The sequence below is a fragment of the Jaculus jaculus genome, chromosome 5, assembly GCF_020740685.1.
Source record: "Jaculus jaculus isolate mJacJac1 chromosome 5, mJacJac1.mat.Y.cur, whole genome shotgun sequence".
Lineage (NCBI taxonomy): Eukaryota > Metazoa > Chordata > Mammalia > Rodentia > Dipodidae > Jaculus > Jaculus jaculus.
In genome coordinates, this window is record NC_059106.1 from 103,889,941 (window position 1) to 103,907,077 (window position 17,137).

The following is a 17,137-nucleotide window of genomic DNA, read 5'->3' on the forward strand; positions in this document are numbered from 1 at the left end:
CTTCACAGGCAAGTGCTTAACTGCTAAGCCATCTCTCCAGCCCCACCCCAACTTTTTAATGAACAATCCTCAACAGAAATGCTTCCTGTTTTCTGAAATTGTTGACCCAGAATATAAGATACTAACTACATCTTTTTGCCTTGGCCCTTAGGGGGCCTCCATGGTGGGTGAGAGGGAGTTAAGTGTCTGCAAGTGTTCAGGAAAGGCTCTGATGTGCTCTTCCTCCCTCTCTGTAGAGGCTTCGGACAGAGAACCGGCTGCTCAAACAGCGGATTGAGACCCTAGAGAAGGTGAGGAATGTGGGCACCAACTCAGGAATCCAAATCTCCAGGCCTCTAGTAGTGTCTAGCAGCCATTAGGGCTGGGGTCCAGGTGCCACTCTGAAACAGCTATCTAAAGAAGCCTGACTTAAAACTCCCTAACCCCAAGGAGATTTGGGTTGCCCTTTTACTGGGGGCTCTGGAAAGACTCCACCCTTCTTGCACTGTCATTAACCCTAGGAATGAGGTTGAATTACAACTGGATGACAGTTCCAAGCTGGATGGGTAGGAGAGGAAACCCAGCATTGGGCCACCCTGTAACTTGTCAGTCTCACCCAAGAAATAAAGGAAAGGTGATGGAGAGGAAGAGGGGTCACTTGTGGTGAGCAGCCATGGCCTTGACCCTGGATCCCACCAGGTCGAAGCTGGTCCCCACTTCCTGCTCCTTCCTCCTCTTCACTGGACCATCCACTGACCACGAATAGTGAGTGGGTCATATGCAAGATGTTACTATCTTGCCCCAAAGCCTCCATTCTTGTTTTCCTTCAAGATTAAAGTACTTGATAGGTCCCAGGCCTCTCTGGGACCTCCTCATCATAGTGCATAGTAAGCCAGTGCCACCCCAAACCCTCCCCTCACACAGATCCCTTCACCAGGATGGAGCTGGCTCTGGCTTTGGTCTTCCTCTGGGTCCTCTCCTGGTGGTTCTCTAGTCTTTATTTCTCTCTTCCCTGCTTCTAGAGATAGTCCATTGCGTTAGTGACAAGGTTCTTGTCTGTCTCTCCCCTTCTCTTGTCCCTGCCCTTCTGCTCTGCCTCCTCCCCCTGTTGCTGGAAATTCCCCTTCGCCTGCCTGCCTGCGCGGTAGGAGAGCGCTGCTCTGGCTGATAGGTTAATCCAGGTACTGTAGCATTTTGTCTCCATCTCCAATTTCCATCTTGACCCATTCCTGATCCCTGCACACCAGAGACAGTAACCACCTCTTTTCTGGCTGTTGCCATTTTGGGGGTAAAGGGACAGTTCTGGCACTGTGCATGAAGGCATCTGGGGGACCTGCTTCCAAAGAGACCCAGCTTTTCTGGGGAGAGATGGAGAGAAACATGAAAGGGCATTCTGGGAGTATGCTTGGGTATAAATTTCCACACACCCATAGATAGGTTTCCTCCCCAAAGAGGCAGTGGGTGGGGTTGTAGGAGGGTTTGGGACTACTAGAGCATTATTCATTTCAGAACCTGACACATGTCCTATGCTAAGCTTACATGTACACGCTCTCACACTTGCACATAATCCTTTTGACTTTTCACTCTGCTCCTACCTGCCAAGTCCATCATCATCTCTCTCACACCTGCTTCTGCTGCTGATGCATCTTGAATTGCTACATCTGGAAGCTTTTGCATAGGACCCCAGGCGCTGAGCCTGGAATGTGGGGGGAGGAGTTGGGTGGGAAAGAGGATGAGGTAGAGGGGGAAGTGTAGCCCCCCTTCAGAGAGGTGTATTCCACCTCCCAGAGAGGCCTTTGGCTCTGTATAAGAACTCTTTTTCCTCCTCACCTGAGACAGAGACCAACCAACAGGCAGAATTGTGGAGGGAACCAAGCCTGGGGCCCGCATTCATCATTTAAGCTGACAGAACCTCCAGAAGCCCTGTCCTTGCCTGCCTCTACCCCTTACACCCTGATCTCCGGTGGGGCCCCCTTCCCAGGCTCTGAGAGCCAAAGGAGGGCCTGTTTGACTCTACCCCTCCTTCATCCTGTCTGGGCCTGCTCCTGTGGCCAGAAGCAGGGCCTAGCATGGAAGCAGCGAGTCAAGGTAATCCCCCCTTCCATCCCCATCCTCACTATGCTTAGGGACAGGTGACGCGGGCACAGGAGGCCGAGGAGAACTATGTTATCAAGCGGGAGCTGGCAGTGGTGAGGCAGCAGTGCAGTTCTGCAGCAGAGGACCTGCAGAAAGCTCAAAGCACCATCAGGCAGCTGCAGGAGCAGCAGGTACCAGGGGAGTGGGCGGGGCCACATCTCCAGAGCACCACTTCCTTGCCTGCTGGCCTTCATGGCTCCTACCAGCCCTAGCTTGAATGTTCCTTCCTTGGGAGGGAGTAAGGAGAAAGGGACCCAGAGATTTGCTGCACCTCCCAGCAAGACACCTTAGACTCAGGGAACATCCTGGGATTACTTTCAAGGCTGTGAGACTTGTCTTGAGACTAGGTAGTCATCTTCCTCTGGCTCCCAAACTCTGAGAACTGAAGAGCCCCTGAAGATTAAGAGATGGGTGGTGTCCAGAGCTTGTCCTGAAGCCCAAAGACGAACACTAGAAAAAGGAAATGGCCAAGAGGATGGGACACTTCAAGAGGCCTACAGCCCATCTGGGGAAAAGGAATAGGAGGCCTTGGCTGGAGAAGGGAGTTTCTGCCAAGATGGGGTAGGGCAGTCCCTCAGAAAAATGCCCTGCCAAGCCACCAGGGCAGCAAGAGCATGCTGCAATGCCCACCCCAGATATCTCCTTTACCAGCTTAGATGCAGCCTAGCTTACCAAGAAAACTCTTATCATTTGAAGTAGAGCCTGAGAAGGAACCATAGAGACAAGTGCAGAGATTCAAGTTGTTTCTAGCTCTGCCCCTTTGACCACACCCACCATGTGATTCAGCCAGTAACCTTCAGGAGGTCATGCTCCAGTCCTACCCACTTGATTCTGGGTAACCAGTCTTGGTGATTCTCAGAAGGCATCCTGAGGCCATGAAAAGTCCCCTTCCGAAGGGCCTCTCTGCAGCTTTCCAGGAAAATGACCCAGCTGGTTCTGCTATCCCCAGTGCCAGGATGTCTAGCCACAGAACAAGGGTTTGGCCTGAGCTCCTCATCCAAACCAGGGTCTCTATAGAGGAAGGCCAAGGTATAGGCCTGTAGCAAGCTGGCATGGAGGCTGTTCAGACTCAACTGCCAGGGACCAACACTCCTATGCCTCCCAGGAGAACCCGCGCCTCAGTGAGGACTTTGTGGCCCACCTGGAGACACAGTTAGAGCAGTCTCGGCTTCGGGAGACAGAGACACTGGGGGCCCTGCGGGAGATGCAAGACAAAGTTCTGGACATGGAAAAGGTATGCTTCTGTGGGTAGCAGGTAGATGGGTGGGTGTGGGGAACAGAGACTGAGGAGAGGACAGAAGATCCTGAGTAAGCTTAAGATGTACAGAAGGGGTGTCTAAGGTCATTCTCCCACACCAAGTCATTTTTCTGTGCCTGCAGTTTTGGAAGCCATTATGGCCTGGGCCTGTCCCCTCCACCATGGTCTGCTCACAAGGATCTAGCAGTATTGGAGCCCTCACCAGTATCTCCCAAGCTATGTGCTAGCACATATGCACCTGTACACCCACATGGTCGCCTTACATACAACCCTATAACAAGCACACTTACTCTGTGTCTCTCATTCAAAATGCCACCAGCACTAGCAGATTTCATGAGCTGCCAGGATATCCCTTTGCATGGTCCATATCTCCCCAGCTTATAGGTTCCAGGATGTAGGAGTGTCTGTAGGGTTAGGCCCAGGCCCATCATGACTGCCCCACCTCCCCTCTCCACTGGTGATATCCTTCAGAGGCTGACTGAGGCCCACCCTTTCTTGCCTGAAGCCCTGGAGAAAGCACCAAGCCTCCTGAGTTCTTCCCCAGCTACTTTTTGATTGATTCCACTCAGGCTGGAGATATAGCTCAATAGGCATGTCCAGTATGCACAAGGCCTTGGTTTGATCCCCAGCACCTCATAAGCTGGGCCTGGTGGCCCATGCTTATCAGGCCAGCATTCAAGAAGTGGAGGCAGGAGGTTCAAGGTCATCCTTGACTACTCCAGGCCAGCCTGGGTTATGTGAGACCTTGTCTTAAGGTGGGGGGGAGGGGGATAACTTGACTCTTGACTCAACTTTTCCAGGAGCTGCCACAGAGAGTACACTGTTTGAGCACTTCCCTTATGTCTGCCACAGCTGAGTGAGGAGCCACTGGCCTCAGTCTCCATCAACACCCAGAGCTGGGCTTCCCCATGTACTTCCACACAGTAGGGAAATGTATCTGCCTTAGGCCCATGCAGCTGGTGCATGAATCCAGTTATTGAGCCCACTGACAGAATGTAGACTAGCCACTCAGCCTGTTTGTTCCTGAGTGTTTGTTCCTGTGTGTCCTGGCCTAGCCTGGAGGGAGCACAGGGTGTTCCCATCTGTCTCCCCAGCCCCAGAACTGGTCATGGGCCCTGGGAGGGGTGAATCTCTCAGTCCTGGATGTGAGACAACACCTGTCCTCACCTAGGCTCCCTCAGTATATATGGTATAATTAGCAGTAGCATTTAAAGAGGCTTCACTTTTTTTTTTTTTTTTGAGGTAGGGTCTCACTTTAGCCCAGACTGGCCTGGAATTCACTCCGTTTTCTCAGGGTGGCCTCGAACTCACGCCAATCCTCCAACCTCTGCCTCCCGAGTGCTGGGATTAAAGGTGTGCACCACCATGCCCGTTTGCCTCACAATTTGGTTTTTTTTTTTTTTTTTTTGGTTTTTCTTTTTTGGTTTTTCGAGGTAGGGTCTTACTCTGGTCCAGGCTGACCTGGAATTCACTATGGAGTCTCAGAGTGGCCTTGAACTCACGGCGATCCTCCTACCTCTGCCTCCTGAGTGCTGGGATTAAAGGTGTGTGCCACCACGCTGGGCTTCCTCACAGTCTTTTTGAAAATTAATTTATGTGCGTGTATGACACAAGAGCCATCTTCCCAGCTCCAGGACTCCATACTTTCATGTGGTTCCCCTAGGACAGCCCTGTGAGAGAGTAGGTGTTTTAGTGCACCCCTTTTGCAGGTGATGACCTCTGAGCAGGGTTATACATTAAGGTACTCTCCTCTAAGGCGGAGTGCCTCCCCCAGCTGAGTTGTCCAAGGCAAAGCTCTAAGGAAATGAGGCTGAGGTTTTCAGTCCTGCAGATGGGGTTGACTGTGCAGCCGCGGAGGTACTCAGTCAGTCCCTGTCTTCCCTCAGAGAAACAGCTCGCTGCCTGATGAGAACAACGTGGCCAGACTGCAGGAGGAGCTCAGGGCGCTCAAGGTGCGGGAGGGCGAAGCCGTAGCCTCGGCAAGAGAGCTGAAGCTACAGCTGCAGGAGCTCTCAGACACCTGGCAGGTGAGTGACAAGTGATTAGAGCCTGACCTGCATGGAAGCGGCCGGTGTGCCCCCTCTAGTGGACCTTGCGAAGAAGGCTGGTGGCTGCATCCCAGGCAGAGAATGACCGCTTTACTCTCGCTTTCTCTCCTCAAGGCCCATCTTTCCCGTGGCGGCCGCTGGAAGGAGTCCCCGAGAAAGCTGGTCCTGGGCGAACTGCAGGATGAGCTAATGAGTGTGCGTTTGCGCGAAGCGCAGGCCCTGGCTGAGGGCCGCGAGCTGCGGCAGCGTGTGGTGGAACTCGAGACGCAGGTCGGCTGCATATACCAGGTGGAAGTAAGCCCCATGAGGGACTCCTAGACCAATCCTTGACCTTCTCCTGCTGCTCTCCTTTCCAGGACAACATCCACCGTAACCTACTGAACCGCGTGGAGGCGGAGCGCGCAGCATTGCAGGAGAAACTGCAATACCTGGGTGCGCAGAACAAAGGGCTCCAGACACAACTCAGTGAAAGCCGCCGCAAACAGGCAGAGGCCGAATGCAAGGTGCCAAACCTGCCCTTGGCTCTCCAGACTTGGCTCTGGACTCTGCCGCCCCCTTGACCCTTACTCTACCTTCGTACCCTCAGAGCAAGGAAGAGGTGATGGCTGTGCGACTGCGGGAAGCAGACAGCATGGCGGCTGTAGCTGAGATGCGGCAGCGCATCGCAGAGCTAGAGATCCAGGTAAGCTTCAGGGATGAGTTTGGGAGGGATGGAGGCAGACCCAGGGCTGGCCCTGCTTTGACTGCTAGTGCCCCTGGTACACACCGCAGAGGGAGGAGGGCCGCATCCAGGGCCAGCTGAACCACTCAGATTCGTCGCAGTACATCCGCGAGCTCAAGGACCAGATCGAGGAGTTGAAGGCTGAGGTGAGCGCGGGGCACACGGGTGACATCGATGCAGTGACAAGAATGAAGCATGAAGCTAGGAGGGCAAGAAAAGAGGGTGATGACCGGGCTCCTGCGTGTATGTTGGTCCACGCCTCCAACACGCAGGTCTTCCTGCCCCAGGTGCGACTACTGAAGGGCCCACCGCCCTTCAAGGACCCGCTGGCTTTTGATGGGCTGAGTCTGACAAGGCACCTGGATGAGGACTCTCTGCCTTCATCAGATGAAGAGCTGCTAAGCAGTGTGGGAGCAGCCCTGCAGGACCCTCTTTACCCTTTATCTCCCCGGGATGCACGCTTCTTCCACCGTCTGGAGCGGCCAGCAAAGGACAGCGAGGGCAGTTCAGATAGTGATGTGGATGAGCTGGCCACATCTTATAGCCAGGGCCTGGATAACTGAGGCCTGGAGCCCCGCCCTGGGAGCCAGGAGGCTGCAACCAACGTGTGCTGCTGGGAGAGGGTGATAGGTAGCTGCCTTGTGCTCTGTACTAAGGGACTCCAAGTCTGGATGGCTTTGCCCGTCTAAAGGTCAAAGAGACAGCGCCCATAGGGCAGAGCCTACCTGCAGGTTCTCCTTCCAAAGCAGTGTCTACCCATCATGGTCCATACCACTCTAGGCCCTCCTGTGTTCAGGGGATGCCTCAGCTAGTTATCTGGAGTGTCTGCCCTGCTAACAGCAAGAAGGAGGTCCCAGGCCTGGCTAGCAGGAAGCTCCCTCCTATCTCCTCTGGGATCAGGGTGGCCCAGTTGGGGAGGGCTGGGGAGCTAGAAGAAGTGTGAGAAAAAAAGAGGCATTTCTGGATTGAATTTGAGCACCCCACAGACAGGCTCTTGGGACACAGCTTGACCAGCCAGCCTCCTGACCACCAGAGACAGATGGACAGGCTAGGCTTTCCTGCCTGGTGCAGGGATCATAGGTCCTGTAGCAGAAACCAAAGCCCCCCATCCTGTGTGCAAGGGCCACCTGGGGTGTGAGTGGCCATTGGGAACCAGCTCAGGCCTGGGCAGTGTCTCCCTGCTTCTCTGGAGCTAAAGAAGCTTGGAAGAGACCCTGCTCCCTAGAGCCCCATCTTCCTTTGGAAGATACTAATATCACTAATCTTAGCCAGTGATGGAAGATGACTTTTTCCTTGGGAGTCCTCAGCCTCCATGCTCTTCCTTTTTGTGTCCCAAGCCCCACCTTCAGGCCACGGTTAGGTCCCAAGGGTTGAACTTCTGGATAGAGTTGCCTCCACTCACAGTGGTCCCATGGTATCTGTCCAGTAAGAATGGTGAGAATGGTGCCAAAGTCCAACAACAGCCCCCCAGGCCTCTTTCTCTCCTATCCCCTGCATCTTGGGACCCTCAGGGCTGACCTTCTCAGTGCTCCTGGAGCCATGAGTAAAAGTAAAGTAGTGTCACAAGCAGTTCCCCAAGGCTTCCTGAGGTGGGGACCCTAACTCAGTTTCCTTTCCCAATTGCCCACTCTTCAGTGTTACAAAGCCTGGGGACCAAAGGGCACCCATGGAGCCCTCTCATATGTTCCCCACACTGCCCACCACCATTTTTACACACTGCCTGTTCACACCACATGTTGCCCAGGCAGGAAAGATGGAAAATAAAGTGTATTTACACAGTCACAGATAAGGGATGCTGAGTGGGGTAAGACTGAGGGTGGGAAGAATTACAGCAATTAAATGCCTAGCCCCTGGTCTAGCAACTTAACTGAGGAGCCAAGTAATCATCATTGCCCTGAGAAGTGTCCCATATTCTAATGGAGTGGCAGATGGGACAGGTAAAGGACATCAGATGGTTGGTTTGAGAAAAAAGTTCAAGAGGGAGTTAGTAAAGGGGATGGGGTATGATTAAGAATGGCAGCTTTGAGGCTGAAGAGATGGCCTAGCAGTTAAAGGTATTTGTTTACAAGCCTGTGAGTTCCATCCTCTCCAGAATCCCCCTGAAAAGCTTGGCACCAAGTGGCCTATGGTATCTATAATCGTAACTCCTATGGCAATGGGAGGTAGAGCCAGGAGAATCCCAAAGCTCACAAGCAGCAGTGGCAAGACAGCCCTGTCTCAAAAGAAAAAAAAAAAACAAGGTGGAAGGAGAGGAGAAACAAGTATCTTCTGACCTCCCCATACATGTCATGCCACACATGCATGAATCCACATACACACGCATCATACAAATGCACACATAAATACAAATAAAATTTTAAAATAGCTTCAAGAAGAGTTGAATCCAGGTACAGTCATTGAATATAGACTCCTAGAGATGTTCTGCCCTGTACCTTTCTCTGAGGACTCTCCCCAGTGGCATGAAGACAGGTACTGGAGGGAGGAGCTTCTGTTAATGTGAATGCCAAATAGACAACTGGACAGAAAATCTAAGGCTTTATGGAGAAGATGGTGTGAGATGCTTCTTCAAGGGTAAAAGTACCAAGGCCAGATGTCACTAGGACCAGTTTGGAGAGAGAGAAGGAGCTGGGTCCTGGCAGGGAAGGAACAGGAGAACTTGGACATGGCTAAACCAGGAAGATTGTGGATATGTCTACTCAAAATCAGAGCTTGAGTTTTGAATAGAGTAGTGGGGAGCTGGTGGAGGGCTTAGAAGAGAGGGACTTTAACAAATGGACTAGTGTCAGGAGTCAGTAATAACATCAGTTCATCAGAGTCCAAACTAAGTCAGACAATGGGGACTGCGTTGGAGGCTCCCTAGAATACTCAAATATCTTTGTAGGGCTCCTCATGCAACTGAGGCTTACCCTCAGCTGTTGAGAGTAGGGGCAAAGCTAGAGATGGCAAAGGAAGGTGCCTAAGAGCAGAAATGTAACTGGCTTCAGGCAGATGTTAGCTAGTCCCTGCTCTATACCAGTGTGGACCCACAGGGGGCCTCATTGACTGGTAACTGTGAGCAGTTGGACAACACACTGGTTACATGTCAGAACAGAGAGGTCTCACGTATTCTCCCATAACATCAGAAGGAGGCCACACACATCATTCTTAACACAGAGATTTATTACTGAGACTCAACAGTCACTGTTCATATCTGCTGTTCTCTCATGAGGTCATGAATTCCATCCAAACTAGCTCCCTGGACCGAGACAGGTCTCTGGATTCAAAGCCATGAAATGCTGGAGAGATGGCTCACTGGGAAAGAGCACTTCCTTCACAAGCAAAAGATCTCAGGGGCCCTGATTTTCCTGTATCCAACAAACAGCTGGGTACTGCAATGTTGTAACCCCAGTCATGTGGGAGCACAAACTGGAGAATTATCACTGGGGCTTAGGAAAACAGCAAGCTCCAGAATAAGTAAGACTCCATCGCATGGGAAAGCAATAGAGGGGAGACATCTGATATTTTCCTGTTGCCTCTACACACATGCAGTATTCTCATCTGCACACACACAAACCACAAATGCCAACACGTGCGTGCACGCGCGCACACACAAAACACCACCACCCACCCATCCACCCCCCCACACACACACGAGATGGGCCTTGAGACTCTGGCTGCTCAGAATGTCAGGAGTCAAATCTTTCACTTGCCTGTCTTAGAATCTGAGAATAAGGGCCTCCAACTAGAAAGAAAATCTCTGGCTTGCCACAAATCTCACAACTGAAGTGACGAGCCTCCCTCCTCTCTACTTTTATTGGCTTCTCAGTAATGCCCCTCTAGGACAAGATTCATTCTCTTTGGACAGGTTGAAAGGTGGTCGTTTCATTTGGCAGTCTGTGCCTGGCAAGAACCTCACCATAAGAACCTGTCCTTTTGCCCACCTCATTTTGGTGCCAAGAAAGGTCTTTAGGGAGGAAAAATTCAGAGGTGACATAGGAAGACAGGTTTCCTTGGCTGGAGTTTGAGAAGCTCCAGGGTCACGGGTGATGGCTAGGAGGTGGGACAAGCAATTCTAATGGGAGAATATGAGTGAAGATGATGGTGGGGGAGAATGAAGACACCTAGAGTAAGCGACCGAGCAAGAATGTCTGTGGGATGGAATACACAAAGTGACATTGTGAGGATTCTTGGATCCCTACCAAGGCCTCTTTTCTGCAAGCTACAGCCAGGTCAGTTAGAGGATCATTCTAAAAGGACTCTAGGTGGGTTGCTGCCCTGTCTTCTAAACTCTGCAACCTTCTTAGTGAATGTAGAGGGAGGCAGAGGAAACGCAGGAGGTAAACGACCCACTCAGGTAGGTCTCCCCTTAGAGTTCTTGCCTCCAGGGCCAATTCTCAAGCAGACCCGACCAGAAGGCCAGGCAAGGTAAGAGGTAAGCAAAGGGCAGATGGGCTGTGAAAAAGGATCCCTCATCCCCTTCACCTTGACCAAGTCCTTTTTGCCTAATCCACAGGAGCGTGAGTTCCCCTGAAAAGGGTATGACAGGAGCTTCCGTGACTCCTTCATGTTGCTCATACCCAGTCTCATCCATTCAGGATCTTTCCTAACGTTCTCATTAGAGATGAGACCCAGTTGGAGGATTGTGGTAGCAGAAAACCAAAAATAAGACCCGATAAAACGTTTACACAAGAGTGGGTTCGTGACGATGAACAGGAGAGACTCACTCACGGGATCCCTAACTTGTTAGCCTTTCAGTAGCAAAGTCACAGGGTTCAGCCAAGAACTCCAACCTGCTTATGCACAGCAATCAATATGGCCTAGCCTGGCCCCTCGAGCTAATCAGTCACCAGCATGGCCCACGCAGGCCCCAAAGCCCTAGCCCCTAAGGCGACAGCGAGGGGGCGCAGGCTCCAGCTCCCCGGGTTTTATTGCAAGACCGACAAGGCATAGAACGTGGGTCACGGCCTAAACTGAGGGAAGAGGGCGAGGCTCAGATCAGGGGCGTGTCCTAAACTAAGGAGACAGAGATCTGGGGCAGAGCCTAAGCCAATGTGTGGGTGACTACCAGAACCTGCGCCAAAAGCAGGGGCGGAACCTGGGCCGAAAGACTTAAGTCTCGAGAGATAAAATCAATCCAACAGATGGACGTGTCGAAGGGAATGGAGTAGGGGCCTAAGACAAAAGTGTAGCCGACGGAGCGGGTCCTAAAGCTGGGATGATGTGATACGCGGAGGTGGCTCAGTGGAAAGTCTCCACTTCCACCACAGTCCAGTCACCCTGTGGGGAAGCCACGTCGTCTGGAGAGAAGCTGGTGACCGAAGTGATGCTAGCACGAGACTCGTCCAGGGGAGACAGTAGTTCGGCCCAGCGGCCCAGTTCAGCGTCGCTGAGCGGAGCACGGGCGCCCCCGAAGACACAACCACTTCCAGTGCACCCCGGACTACCTCCACTGCCTCCAGCCAGCAACAGCGTTCGGCTCAGCAGGTGCTGCACAACGCTCGCCTGCAGCGCCCCTAGCTGCAGCTCGCCAAGACGCGCGGACTTTGGGCTCTGCGGGGACGCCCCCGCCCCAGCCCCAGGCTTCCCACCGTCTGCGCCAGACTCCGGTTCGGGATCCAGCGCGCCAGGGGTAGGGGTCGCAGACTCTGGTCCTTCTGCTTCGTAGATGGTGCACAAGCCGTCAGCGGAACCCGGTCCAGCAGTCGGGGGCCACGGCAGGGAAACACCTGTAAGACCAGACGCTGGGACCACCGACCTGGAAGCTCCGCCTCCATCTCTAAACCCCGTCCTTTTCGGCAGTCCCTCCTCCCGCTCACAGCCCCAGAAATCTCCCTTACTTGGGGCGCCGCGGACTATCAGAGTCGGGTTAGAACCTCGGCTCCAGGCCGCTGGGTGGCAGGCGGCAAGCTCCGCGTCAGCAGGCGGGGAGGCTGTGGCGCCACCCTCCGTCCCGCTGTCGTAGCCGCGTAACTCCTCGGGCGTGCTTGTGGCGCTGCTGCTGTGGCCGGCCAGGTCGGGGCCGCTCAGAGTACTGGACGGGCTGCGCGAAGGTGGAGGCGGCGGGGCGGGGGCCAGTGTTAGGGTCAGCCTTGGACCTGAGATGGAAACATCAGGACCTGGGGTCGGGGGTCGACGTGGGGCTTGCATTATGGGTGTGGCAGGAGGCGAGGGAGGGGTCTGTAAAAGGGGTGAGTCCGGGCCAGTGGGGACTTGAGGAGGGGACGTGGCCACGGGAGAGGGTGGGACCTGCAGGGGGGTCAAAGCCTGAAGGGGCACCTGTGAAGATGTGGGTACGGCCAAAGAGGAGTGTGGAGCCTGTAGGGGGGGGAAGGCCAGAGAAGGTGAGGTAAGTGTAGGGGGCGTGGTTGCGAAGGAAAACTGGACCTGCTGCGAGGGCAAGTCCTGAGAAAGTGGGTCTTTAGGGGCTGTGATCAGAGAGCAAGGGGTTGAGTCCAGTGTCTGTGAGACTTGTGCAGGGGGCGTAACCAAAGGTGAGCCTGAAGGAAAAAGAGGGACCTGTAGAGGGGAAGAGGCAGCAGGAGAAAGAAGAGTCTGCAGTGGGGGTAAGGCAGGGGGCGAGGCAAGAGAGTAAGGGAAAGTAGCAGAAGGCGTGGCCTGCAACGAGGGTGAGGTCAGAGGTTGAGCTAGCTTAGGGAGTGTAGGCAAGAAAAAAGGTGTCGCATACGGAGAGGGTGCCCCCCTAGAAAGTGAGACCTGCTTAGGTGACAAGGCCAAAGGAGGTGTGACCTGCAGAGAAGGTGAAGCCAGCTTGGATGGCTGGGTCAAGAGGGAGGAAAAGTGCTGTAAAGGGGGCAAAGCCAGAGGTGAGGGACACAGGGGAGGCGTGACCACAGATGGGGGCACGGCCTGCGGAGACCGTGAGGCGGAGGAAGAAACCAGAAAAGGAGGAGACGTACTCGTGTTAGAGAGCGTGGCCTGGAGAAGATGAGGAGACTCAGAAAGACTGGCCCGTGAAGAGGGCGTGGCCAGAGTGGAAAGTGCTGACAAAGAAGGAATAGCAAGTGGAGAGGGCAGATTCTGTGGAGAAATTGGAGTAGAAAGAGGGACTCCTAGAAGGGAGGTGGCTACAGATAGAGAAGCAGGCGGGGTTGTGGCCAAGGGAATTGTAAGAGGGGACAAAGCCAAACAAGCCTGGGTTTGAGGCACAGGGAGTGAAACTGATGGAGAAACTGCAGCCATGGACAAAGGTACGGTGGATGCCTCTTCTGAAAAGGATGTTCTCGGGTGTGGGGGTGGAGTTTGAAAAGGAGGCGTGGCCGGTGGAGAGGGGAGGGTCTGTAGAGAGAGAGGGCAAGGGGCTGGTGGACAGCTTAAGGCCTGTAGAGAAGGCGAGGACGGAGGATGGAGCGAGGCAGGTGGAGGGGGCGTAGTCGGTGGGGACGGCGGGAGTGTGGCCTGTGGGAGAACCCCGGGGACGTGGGTGGGCGGTGCCTGTCGTGTGGCGGGACCAGGTGGCAATGGCGTGCTCAATGGAGGAGCAGAAAGCAGGCTCTGCACTGAGGCTGGGTCCTTCCTTGGGACTGTGGTCTGAGAGGAGCGTAGAGCCTGCTGCCCTTTCGACTTTGGCTGCGAGGTAAGAGCAGGAGCTCGGGATGTTGCACGCAGTGAGGCCCCAGAGCGGGCTGGGGAGCCTAGGGAACGTGAGGCCAGCTTCTGGAGGCCGCCACTAGCGCTGGATCTCCTCCTGGTGATTGGGCTCGACTCCGTGGCACTGTGCTCTGAGGCACTGCCCACTAATTTCCTAGGTGCCTCAGTCGGGGGATGCTGCCGAGGACTCGGAGCTGGCCGCGGGAATCCAACCTCTGTGGCCAGAGCCCTAGACCGACGGGTGATGGTTGGAGAAGGGGCTCCAGAGGTAGGCCCTGAAGAGTCTAGGGACAAAACAAAAGGCCAAAGGGGAAATAGGTATGTCCATAGATACCTTCGGGACAATAGAAACCTTCTTGTCCCCAGGCCCTATACCTCTTTTTGATCCTGAGCTCAGAGCATTTCGTTTGGGAGCCTCTGGGATTTTTGCTTTAGCCACAGGTTCTTCAGTGGAGGGTCGTAGTCCCTTCTGGCCAACAAGTACCGGCCTGGAGACAAAAGGGACCAGCTCTTATCTAACTTCCCCAGACCTCAATTACCCAACAGTGACAAGGGGAGACATACCTTCTCCGCAGACTAATAGTGACTTGCGTCCAATTTGCACTCCTTGATCTGCAAGTGCTTGGGAGCTTCTAACTCATGAGTAATATTAAAAGGTTCCAAATTACTAAACTAACCCTTCCTTAGGGGATTAAGGAGGTGGGGTGTTACCTCGTGGTCCCACTGGCACGCCCGGGGTTAGAAACAGAGCCCTGGCTGGGGGTCTTCGTAGATGTTCTTTCCCCTCTTCCACCAATTGGAGGCCTGGAAGCTGCAAGGAAAAAGATGGAACTCAATACCCCAAATAAAAGGGGTATATGAGGAGAAAGAGAGTAAGTTAGGGCCACGAAGATGCAGACATACCTGGGCTTCGAGGACCTGTCCCAGCGTTCCGCAGGGGTCCCACTTGGGCAGCATTTTCTGGGAGAGCGGTTTTGCCACCGCCCGCTGCACGCTCCACCGGCGGCCTTCGCCCCATAGCTCCAGTAGCTCCCAGAACTCGAAGGGCAGCGGTAGTTATTGGGGGAGAGGGGAGAGGAGACTCTGGGAGCTTAGGAGTCCGAAGACCGGGCGATGGAGAAACCAGTGTCCGCGAGGCGGTTCCTGCCTTAGCTTTATCCTTCTTGTCCATCGCCTACCTGATTAGGAAGACAGACGAATCAGCCTTGCAGGTCCCGGACCGCTATGCTGCCTTTTAGGCTCTGGACACCACACTGCTTTCTCCAGCAACGCCACCCATGGGCGCCTGAACCCCAGTCTCGGGCCTCAATCTGCTTTCCTCCCACCCACCCACACAGGCTCACCAGCCGGGCTGCTGAATGATGTCCCCAAGCCTCACCCCCATTGCCTTTCCCCGAAGCTGAAATGCCCTGTCCACTCCTCGCCTCCACCTCTGTTTCACGCCCCTATCCCTCGACCCCTCGGGGCCTTAGATGACCAGCCTTAGGAACACGGCACACCCTGATTCCAAAAGCAAGGCGGACCAAAGCGCGCGCTGGGATATTTTCACCAGCCGACCCCCCACCCCCACCCCAGCGTCCTCCGCCAACCAGCCACCCCCGGAGGGATGCTACCACCTGCCAGGAGGAAGAGTGGCCTGGTAACGTAGCCCGCGAATGGGTTCCGGGAGACAAAGAGCTGCTTCCCAAGCCCACCCCATCCCCCCCCACCTCCGGCTCCCGCCGGGGCCCAGCCGCAACACCTGCTTGCATGGTGCTTACCTCAGGTTCTGACCTCTTGCCTCTCCACACAGGGTCGTTTAGGGTGGAGTTCGGCCGGTGCTGGGCGACCTCCGCGGCTGGAGCGGCAAGAAGGCGAGGGGAGGGGGCTGCAGGCATCGGTGCTGGGCTGGGGAAGCTGAGCCAGCCCCGCCCCTCGGCCGCGGGCGGTGGGGGGGGGGGGAGAGCCGCGCCGCGCGTTCAGGGTGAACCGGAAGCGCGCCTAAGGAGTATGGGGGCGACAGAGGCAAGTCCCAGAGAGTTGCAGCCTTTCCGCAGTAGCCAGAAGGCCTGTTTTACAGGCCGTGTCCCCAAACCCCAGATCCTACTCAAGGGGCTTGGCGGGAAAACCCAGCACCCACCCCCACCCCCAGCACCCACATTTATGCACCTGCTCCAATCCTCCATCCCAACCACTTGGAGACCAAGTACCGCCTGGACCAGGATAGGCTGGACCCTGGCAACCAGGGGGCGGGATCACCGTGCACCTGGCCCACAGACCAATCCAGCCACTCTGGGTTTCTGGTCCTTGTCCTGGTCTTGGTAATTGTAGAGTCCAGGCCGCCCAGTCTTGTCTGAACAAGTCCATCTCTCTCTTACCCCGAAAACTTTCCTAACATCCTAGAAAACCCCTTATCTGGGGTGGGTTGTGTGGGGGCTTTGGGGAGAATCCAACCTTGGGAAAGGGTGGAGATCCTAAGGAAAGGAGAAAAAAAAATAGTGACCCAGCCTTCTGTAAGGCGGGGCACCTCAACCTTCCTAGTTGGCCAAGGTAACAGGGGCTTTCTGGCAGAACTCGGCTTTGCGGGGGGTGGGGTGCATGATCGTAGGGGTCCGGGAGGTGTCAAACAAATGCATAAAGGAGCACATAACATCCTGCCTGAGGGTCTTAGCCTAGTCTGAATAAATGAAGGGTGTCACGACTCAGTCTCTTCACCAACCATTCCACAGACTTCTTGGTGGTGGGGGGCACACTTCACTCTTGGAGGTGTTAAACCCAACCTCTAGATGCCAACAGCTCTGCAGTAAGAGCTCAATGAACTTGGTGTAGTGAACTGTAATCGCTGTGTTCAGGAGGCAGAGGCGGAAGGAGCCTAAGTTCCAGCCTGGGCTACTTATTGAGACCCTCCCTGTCTATAAGTCAATCAATAGGCTTATTGAATCCTTAGAGGTGCTACCAGAAAAAGGGTCAAGTCCTGGGACAGACTACCACACCTTCCAGAAGTAGGGGTATACACCAGCTGTAATACTTTGAATGGATGGCCCCCAATACATTCAGGAGTTTATTAAAGCTTGTAACTTAGATCTCCAGCCATCTGGCTGGAGGAGGTATCACTGTGGGTGAATCCTAGAGTCCAGCCCTAAGGTGTGTTTGGGAAATTTCAGTCTAAAAATATGCAAAGTGCTTGAGTTCTGCCTGGGGTTCCTGGAGTGTGCTTGCTTGTGTGTTAGTGGTGGCTTTTCTCTGTGTCTAGACCTGTGAAAGTGAACCAGTTTCTGCCATTATGAAACTTCTCCTAAATCTGTAAGCTTCAATAAATCCCTTCCTCCTATAAACTGTGTCTAGTCTGAAGTTCATCCCAGTGACCTGAAGCTGATTGCGACACCAGCTAAAGTGATAACTGCTAGAATAAAGAGCATTTTAGGGGCT

General features: G+C 54.2%; 2 protein-coding genes across 10 annotated transcripts in view; one reads left to right on the plus strand and one right to left on the minus strand.

The window, feature by feature from the left end:
* The window catches only part of Evi5l (ecotropic viral integration site 5 like), a 39,200-nt gene extending 30,819 nt beyond the window's left edge, over positions 1-8,381 (plus strand). For 3 of the 7 annotated variants that reach the window (XM_045150761.1, XM_045150762.1, XM_045150766.1), the window contains 10 exons: positions 237-290; positions 1,128-1,160; positions 2,106-2,246; positions 3,221-3,349; positions 5,260-5,400; positions 5,536-5,691; positions 5,778-5,924; positions 6,008-6,103; positions 6,193-6,288; positions 6,415-8,381. In XM_045150761.1, coding sequence (XP_045006696.1) covers positions 237-290; positions 1,128-1,160; positions 2,106-2,246; positions 3,221-3,349; positions 5,260-5,400; positions 5,536-5,691; positions 5,778-5,924; positions 6,008-6,103; positions 6,193-6,288; positions 6,415-6,705 — 1,284 coding nt within the window. In that variant the 3' untranslated portion in view covers positions 6,706-8,381. The remainder of the gene's footprint in view (positions 1-236; positions 291-1,127; positions 1,161-2,105; positions 2,247-3,220; positions 3,350-5,259; positions 5,401-5,535; positions 5,692-5,777; positions 5,925-6,007; positions 6,104-6,192; positions 6,289-6,414) is intronic. The other 4 variants (XM_012952147.2, XM_045150765.1, XM_045150763.1 and 1 more) reach the window with 4 other exon arrangements.
* Positions 8,382-9,283: 902 nt separating this feature from the next.
* On the minus strand, positions 9,284-15,811 carry Prr36 (proline rich 36). 3 transcript variants are annotated; one of them, XM_045150758.1, is made up of 6 exons: positions 15,490-15,811; positions 14,633-14,907; positions 14,441-14,540; positions 14,105-14,217; positions 11,959-14,013; positions 9,284-11,847 (listed from the first exon to the last, which is right to left on the minus strand). In XM_045150758.1, the coding sequence occupies exons 2-6, from the start codon at positions 14,898-14,900 to the stop codon at positions 11,360-11,362; spliced, it is 3,024 nt and encodes a 1,007-aa protein (XP_045006693.1). In that variant the 5' UTR covers positions 14,901-14,907; positions 15,490-15,811; the 3' UTR covers positions 9,284-11,359. The 3 variants fall into 3 exon arrangements, with proteins under 3 accessions (XP_045006693.1, XP_045006694.1, XP_045006695.1); XM_045150759.1 differs by lacking the exon at positions 15,490-15,811 and adding an exon at positions 15,346-15,425; XM_045150760.1 differs by lacking the exons at positions 14,105-14,217; positions 15,490-15,811 and having other exon boundaries at positions 14,633-14,821.
* Positions 15,812-17,137: the final 1,326 nt, after the last annotated feature.

Bases quoted from the DNA above. Each gene is read 5' to 3' on its own strand.
- Prr36 (XM_045150758.1), bottom strand. From the start codon at position 14,900: ATGGACAAGAAGGATAAAGCTAAGGCAGGAACCGCCTCGCGGACACTG. The intron at 14,218-14,440 runs GTAACACCCCAC...TTTTGTCTCCAG, and splicing joins CGTGCCAGTGGGACCACGAG to GCCGGTACTTGTTGGCCAGA. The intron at 14,014-14,104 runs GTATAGGGCCTG...TTTTGTCCCTAG, and splicing joins GAGCTCAGGATCAAAAAGAG to ACTCTTCAGGGCCTACCTCT.